Source organism: Crassostrea angulata, unplaced genomic scaffold, assembly GCF_025612915.1.
Source record: "Crassostrea angulata isolate pt1a10 unplaced genomic scaffold, ASM2561291v2 HiC_scaffold_102, whole genome shotgun sequence".
Lineage (NCBI taxonomy): Eukaryota > Metazoa > Mollusca > Bivalvia > Ostreida > Ostreidae > Magallana > Magallana angulata.
The window spans coordinates 274,892-282,877 of record NW_026441657.1 but is presented as its reverse complement, the minus strand read 5'-3'; the positions used below and the strand labels follow the sequence as shown (position 1 = coordinate 282,877).

General features: G+C 31.9%; 1 protein-coding gene across 1 annotated transcript; it reads left to right on the top strand.

Moving 5' to 3' along the window:
- Positions 1 to 2,096: 2,096 nt before the first annotated feature.
- Positions 2,097 to 3,314, top strand: LOC128169154 (uncharacterized). Its single transcript, XM_052835318.1, has one exon. The coding sequence runs from the start codon at positions 2,097 to 2,099 to the stop codon at positions 3,312 to 3,314; it is 1,218 nt and encodes a 405-aa protein (XP_052691278.1).
- Positions 3,315 to 7,986: the final 4,672 nt, after the last annotated feature.

The following is a 7,986-nucleotide window of genomic DNA, read 5'->3' as shown; positions in this document are numbered from 1 at the left end:
CGGTAGTCGGAGAGAAAAGGCAAATATTGTGTATATATGAATTCATGTCAGTTTGAAATCGTAGGGAAAAAAGGCAATACATGTATTTCTTATTTCAATTCAATGCAATGAATATAGTTAGCAACTGAAATGCAGTGTGTCTTAAATAGAGTTTACCTTATTGGGAAGATTTAGTCAATGATTATATATCATTCGTTTTCAATCTAAACAGCTGTTTCATAGAATGGGTTTTCTTGAAAAACCTTTTTAAAAAATCAAAATAAAGAAATAAAATCAATTAAAAATCGTCTTATTTATAAACTGTAATTTGAATAACAATTTTACTAATTTTATCATGTTGATTACTTTAAGAAAAGATTTTTAAGCCATCCTTGTCAATTCAAAAATGCAGCACCAAATCACTTTTTGCTCATTTTATTCTTTTCTTTTGTTTTTAATATGATTATTAATGAAATTCATTATCATGTTTTACACCCATGCTACATGGATCCGGGGTTTTAATTATACATAATTTTTTAAAGAAAAAATTATACCCTAGCATTATCCCTATAGGAACGAAGGCTATCTCACTCGTCAGGTATAAAGTTCACTGGGCATATGAATATTTTCTTTAAAATTAGTATAAATATATTGATGAATTTAGCACAGAAAGATAATTATTATATTATTAAACACAAATTGATAAAGAAATTAAATCAAAAATAACATGCATTCTTTAAGAAAATGTTAACTCCAAATATTTCTTTGATATTTCTTATGCCCGCAAACTCTCAAATTGTAACATGTATGGAACATATTTTGTAGCACTTGTATTACATTCAGAAATAAGTATTAAAGAATTAATTGACTTTTAGCGTCAAGGTTTGCAAATATATAGAAAAAAATGTTTAAATATTTTCGGCCAAATTTTGCAAAAAATTTATCTTTGCAACCTAAAAATCAACACCGCCGACCATCGTGTTGTATTATGTCAATTGCTCACTGAGGACATATCTAGACATACCGATAACATTTTTTAATAAACCTTGCGAAAATGCCAATATAGGAAAAACTACATTTTAATTACAAAAAGGTCAAAAGTTAAATACGAACAAACTAAGTGGAATTAACACTGACCCCCCCCCCTTTTTCTTTGAATTTTTTAGCATGTTTTGTCTACAGATATACATCTTGAGCAAATCTTAATACAATCATCTTGAGGACAGAGATACCTTAATTAGGATGGTTGTAGTTTTAGCTGTTCTGACACGTTTGAAATGAACATGTTTTTTCTTTTGTTGGGGGGGGGGGGAGTGAATAAGAGTACCACTATCATATCAGATTGTATGTATATCAGTCCGTTTCTGTTGGTCTTTTATGGTTTTTCCGTTGGTTTTCATTTACCTGTAGGTGACCGCGTGTTATATGTAATATGCACGGAAATTATTTTAAATAGAACTTAGATATAAACTTAAAATGAGACGATTTTTATGGCAACAAAGCGTATGTCAGGGATTCAAAATCTACACATAGTAACTATACAATTATAATAAATATGTTTTTCAGAATCTACAGAGATTCATTGTCTTGCCATGGACAAGTGTTGGGCCCAAGATATATTACGTTGTATTCTCTGTGAGACTCCGGTCCCCCCTATGCACTGTGACATTTGTAACGTACATCTGTGTAAAGCTTGTGTGGGGGAACACCTCTCAGATCAATCTAAAGAACATAAGGTGGTGTTAATTGAAAAGCGGGGATCTACTCCATATCACCTAAAGTGTCCTAAACATATCACAAAACTATGTGAACTTCACTGTAAAAAATGTGACATTCGTATTTGCACACTATGTGTTTCCGGAGAACATTCAGGACATAAAGCAGTTGACATTGTTCAGAATTTTGAAGCAAAAAAAAAACTTTTACAGAACGATCTTCAAGAATTAGAGAAATCCATTAAACCTCAAATTCAAAAAACTGCCTCTAACATCCAACAAAAGAAAGATGATCTGAAAACAAACAACAAGAAATTGACAAGGCATATAGACACACATGGAAAAGCTTTGCACAGGGAAACAGACATGTTTATCAGCAAGCTCAAATCTAATCTCGTTGAAATGGATTCTGAACAATTGGCCATTCTGAATAAACAGGAAGAGGAAATCCCAGGCATCATTTCAAAAATAAAACATAGCATTGCTGAACTGAAGAAGTTACTGAACTCCAATAATTTCAGCCTTATCTCTGCCTACAAATCCAATATTGGTGGGTCAAGAAGATTGCTTCCTACACCAACATATTCCTTACCTACTTTTACCCCTCCAATGATCAACAAGGAGAAGCTTTATCAACAGTTTGGATCTCTGTCAGCATTGTCTATTAAACAGAAAAAACATGACTATTCAGTAAAATCCCCTGGTACTGATTCCTCTTCCCATGACAGACCACTTGTTTATGTACCATGCATAACCACAGATATAAACACTGGGTATGCATTACGCAGTGTGTCCTGTCTGAGTTGCGAACAACTGTGGACATGTGGTTTGGACAACATAATTGGACTCTACAACCTCCGTGGGGAACTATTGAAGTCAGTCCGAACCACGTCAGGGAACGCTCCAGAGGACATAACAGTGACAAGAAATAGGGAACTAGTTTATACTGACAGCAAAGATAGAAGTGTCAACATTGTGAACAATACACAAATACAGACAATTATCAAACTACAGGGGTGGATACCTCGCGGTGTCTGTACTAGCTCCTCTGGTGACCTCCTGGTTCTCGTGGAAAGTGATGATTACAAGCATGCTCAAAAAACAAAAGTTGTGCGTTACTCTGGTTCAGAAGAGAAACAAAGTATTCAATTCAATGATAAAGGAAAGCCTCTTTATTCAGCTGGTGGCACTAAATACATCAGTGAGAACTGGAACCTAGATATATGTGTCTCAGACTATGACGCCCGTGCAGTTGTGGTGGTCAATCAGGCTGGTGAACTTCGGTTTATCTACGATGGTTTTCCTTCTAATGACAAAGGATCAGTCTATCCACGCGGCAGGGGTAATTTAACTTTCAGCCTCTTTAGACCACACGGCATTGCTACAGACAGCCAGAGTCAGATTCTGATAGCAGACCCTCGCAACAATCATATCCACATCCTGGATCAGGATGGACAGTTCCTCCGCTATATTGACGCCTTTTTCCCAGAGGATTCGTTCCGCCACTGCTTTAACAATGAGTTTCCGTCGGTTTTATGTGTGGACACCAGAGACAACCTGTTTGTGGCTGAGAGCAAAAAAGGTGAAATAAAGAGAATAAAGTACATGTATTATATGTAAACAAACTGTGTGTATATATATATATATATATATATATATATATATATATATATATATATATATATATATATATATATATATATATATATATATATATTATGTGTAAAAATATTATTTGTTCTAGCCAATTTCAAGACACTTACGGCAATACATATCATGTTAAAAATCATATTGATTGTAAGTCAAGTAATGTTGTTTATGGGGTGTTTTGGAAAAATGTAACAAAATTGTATATGTTGGGGAAATGGGGGTGACTTTATATCAAAGACTTGTCTTAAATTTATCACAGATTCGGAGAGAAACTAATGACCCTGTAGCAATGTATTTTTACACAAATGCATATACTATTGAAGATTATTCTGTTATAGGTATTGAAAAATTGTACAAAGATAAAATTTACACAAAATTTAGCGAAAATCTGTGGAAGAATAAAATTAAATACTTATATGCCTTTTGGTATCAACAAAATAGAACATTATTCTGTTTAAATAATAATATTATTACTATATTGAACACTCTTTTCTCTATTTTATGTCCCATTATTTCCACTTTTTCAGATAATTTGTCTATGAATTTATCATTGCTATCAATGTTCTTACTAGACTCTCTCATCAATATTTCATGTTTTTGGCGCAAAATTGTTTGGTGACGTCACTAGCCAGACTGTTTTCGTATTGTGACTTCATAGTATATGTTCAACGTTGTGTTGCCATAGTCAATAAACACGACTGATGAAGACCGGTAACACGGTCGAAATATTTTGAAACATTTGAAACAGTGTTTTAGAGTGTATATATATATATATATATATATATATATATATATATATATATATATATATATATATATATATATATATATATATATATATATACTCTAAAAGTGCTAAAAGTTCTGCTATCCTAAAAGTTGGCAAGGTAAGGATAGGATAGGATGCAGGATGCACGATACATCATAGAAATATAAAAGTTAAGTTCTATCCTATCCTATCCTGCATCCTGTAGCCAATCAGATTCGAGTATAAATTTCAGAGTTATTTTGCGAAACAAAAATTGGCGTAACAATGTATTTTCAATGTCGATTTAATACGTTTTACAAGTTAAATCATTAAAGAATAATTTTTATATCAAGAACTCGGTGCATGACATTGATGTGCGCTAAAATGTCGGCGCTACATCTTTGTCAATTCGAACGCAAGTATGGAGTTACTGCGAGACTCGATGCAACATTTGACAACGTCAGAAATAAATTTCTGTATTTACTTCATTTAAAGTCTGAAAAGTAATAAAAGCTTGAATTTATAAACGACCAATTCGGCATTTTAAAAGATAAACATGTATACAAGAAACAGACATTGTTTCACGTTTAATATAATTTTTTCGATGCCCAATAACAGGGACGTAAATTTCTCTCCGATATTAACCTGAACATATCAAATTAATAAATGTTAGCTAGCTATAAATGCTTAAGAATTTATACTTTAAAACTAACTCCGAGTGGTTTAAAGGGACATGGTTACGATTTTGGTCAAAAATTATTTTTTTATTTTTACTGGCACCAAAACTTCATTTGATCATTAGAAATGCATTCCTAAAGCTTAGTAAATAATTAAAACAGTAAAATAAAATTTGACCAAAATCGTGACCATGCCCCTTTAACTATAAACGATATAAACTTCCTACAGGAATTATTTATTTCCAGATCGTGTTTACATTTATCACCGAACGAATCGCTCGAATAAGGATAATTACGCTCAGTTATATGTGATAAGAAAATAATTTGTTAAAAATATGTGACTAGACAGTTCCTGAATAAGTGCATCGAAGTTATTTATATGTTTTCCATGCATAGATATAATAAAAGCAAAAATCGAATCGCTTACCTGTTTGTTTACGTTATTGTGTCCATGCCGCGTACGACTGAATTTTACCGTAGTACAGGTAAGTAAGTTATCCCACTCGAAGAATATTCGGTTTTAAGAAAAGTCAAGGCAAGTAAACAACGGACGCGCAATGCGACGGTTCGTTATCATTACGGGGATATTGAATTTGCGAATTATTATGAAGTAAAATCAGAGAAAACATCTTTAGCTTACTTCCTACGGACGGTGGAATGTCACTAATGACCTTTTGATGTCGGCGATATTTTGGAAATGAACTTTGCGCAAAATTTAATTCGTGAATTCTATGTTGAACCAAGGCAATTAAAGCGATCTGTTTTCAAAGCCTTTCTTATTTTTTGATTTGTTCCTTTATATATATCAAAACAAATGTTGACTGAGTTTTCGGGCAACGTTGAATAAATTAGCCGCCTCAGAACTGATATATTGCCCTACGCGAAGCTTACGTTTTGCGATTAGTGTTGTGTTATATATATATATATATATATATATATATATATATATATATATATATATATATATATATATATATATATATATATATATATATATATATATATTTGTGTGTGTATCTTATGTACACGAACTTAATACATATATACAAACTGTGTATTACTACAAATATATGTTAAAGAAAAAAAAAAAAATTTTTGATCAAATATAAACAAACTACATACTTGTGTAAATATACCAGTTAACCAATTGCTATGTGTATGTTTGGAACATTTTACTAGATGTTGCACAAATATCATTTATACTTGATACAATCAGATATTATATCTGTATATAAACATACTGTTATAGATTATGTGTTTATGTATTCCATAAATATAATTTCGTTAACGTCTTACTATTTAAGAAAGAAAGTAAAATATTTTGAATAGATTGATATGGGACATGAGTATAGTCTACTAAAATATTTTTCATAAGCGGTAATGTTTACAATAGAGATCAAAGCTCCAGTCCTAAATTTTGTTTAGCATGAGAAGAACATTTTAATCAATGCTCAATCAATCAATGCTCATCAAATTGCCTCTCTCCTGTCAAAAGTATGTGGTGGGATGTCAAATTCGATTTCTGGTAAAAGTTATATATTTTGAAAATCTGTACAAATAAAAGAAGGGAATTATTCAATTATTGTAAGAGTGTACATAAAAAATGCCATTTATCTCATTCTAATGATACTCTTTATTTAACACTAGCTTTAAACATTGCAATCCTTTTTTCTGTGATGTGTATAATTTTACAATAAACATACATTAACAATAAAGAAACTAGTTTGCTTAAACGCACCACCTTGTTGTCCTAAGTATTTTTAAAGTAGTTAGACGGATATACCCAATATAACAAGGTCGTTACGCTAATTTTACAATTTTGAGCTTGTATATTTACTATAGAGATCATTCAAAAGGATAATTCCCAAAATGGAAAAACTTAGTAAATATGGATTTTGGAGGGTTATGCACATGCATTTAGTGTCAGAAACAGTCAAGTCGAAATTAATATATCTAGTGTATTGGCACTCAATATCTTTCATTTAGCATATTTTGGGGAACATTTTATTTCAATGATTAAAATACACGTGTACACATAATGTGTACACATTAAACAATCCGGATTTTACGTGATTTGTTCATATTTCTCAATAAATTTTGATTTAATAAAATTTCCACATAAATCCTGAGTTTTTTCTTTTGTAAGAAAAAAAATAGATTGTCTCAGATACCAGGAAAGGGTTAAAAAGAGTATAAGAGTTTAGCTATCAATCGAGCCACTACGTGTCGGTATTGGCCAGCAAATAATTAAGTTATGAGACTCAATATTTTGCAGCCCTTAAAAATTTCTTATAGTTTTCATAAAAAAATGATTTGGTAATGTTATTGCGAATTTCTTTTTGTGTGCTTCAGTCATGGCGTATTTTAGCTTAATCTAATCGAGTTAATGCTCCGCTAAAATAACAAGCATGACTAGTTGTGATATCAACAAAGACAACAAGAACACGAGCGGAATGCCAAGAATTCTGCGGAGAGAACTATTACCATAGACGAAACAATGAGACTTTTATACTATACCGAAGTCAGGTTTAAGATACAAAACAGCAAATTTTAAGCGGGAATTGGAGGACCATGTCTCAAAAATTAGACCCAAATTAGTAATTTGGAGGTCAGACAATAAAAATGCGACCAACTTGAAGTATTCAGGTTGTAAAAATCAGTTTGATTTTTTATAATTCGTGGAGAATTTCAGAGTTACAGTAAGGAGACGATTACCTGAGAATTTGTAGGATCGAGGACGCCCGGGAAAGGCCAAAAACAAATTAATAGATTGGAACACTCACGTAAAGATTGCAGAGGAGTATTGGAGGACTATTTAGATGACGATTTTGTTGATAGTCAAAACGAAATGGCTAAACTTATATAAGCGGAATCACGCACATTTAAATGCCGAAATGAAAGAAAGACAAGTAGCCCTTTGAAAAAAACCCAGCGATTCATTGTCAAACGCTGTTATCGTTTCGACTATTCAGCAGCTGTCAGACAGGTATTTTCTTTTATCTGTATTTGAATTACGCATATTTTTATTATATGAATTTTCGGACTTTTTCTACGCAAGAATGTTGCAAAAAAACCCAATATGAATCAGTCAAGTAATATTTAAAGGTAGAATTAATTCAACCAAACTATCTATCAGTGATAGAAATATTTCTAGAAAATTTATGGATCCTAGTAATATTGAACTCTAGTCTCGTTCACCCAAATGCTCGGCTATCGC

Excerpts from the sequence above, each read along its gene's own strand:
- LOC128169154 (XM_052835318.1), top strand. The coding sequence starts at position 2,097 with ATGGATTCTGAACAATTGGCCATTCTGAATAAACAGGAAGAGGAAATC.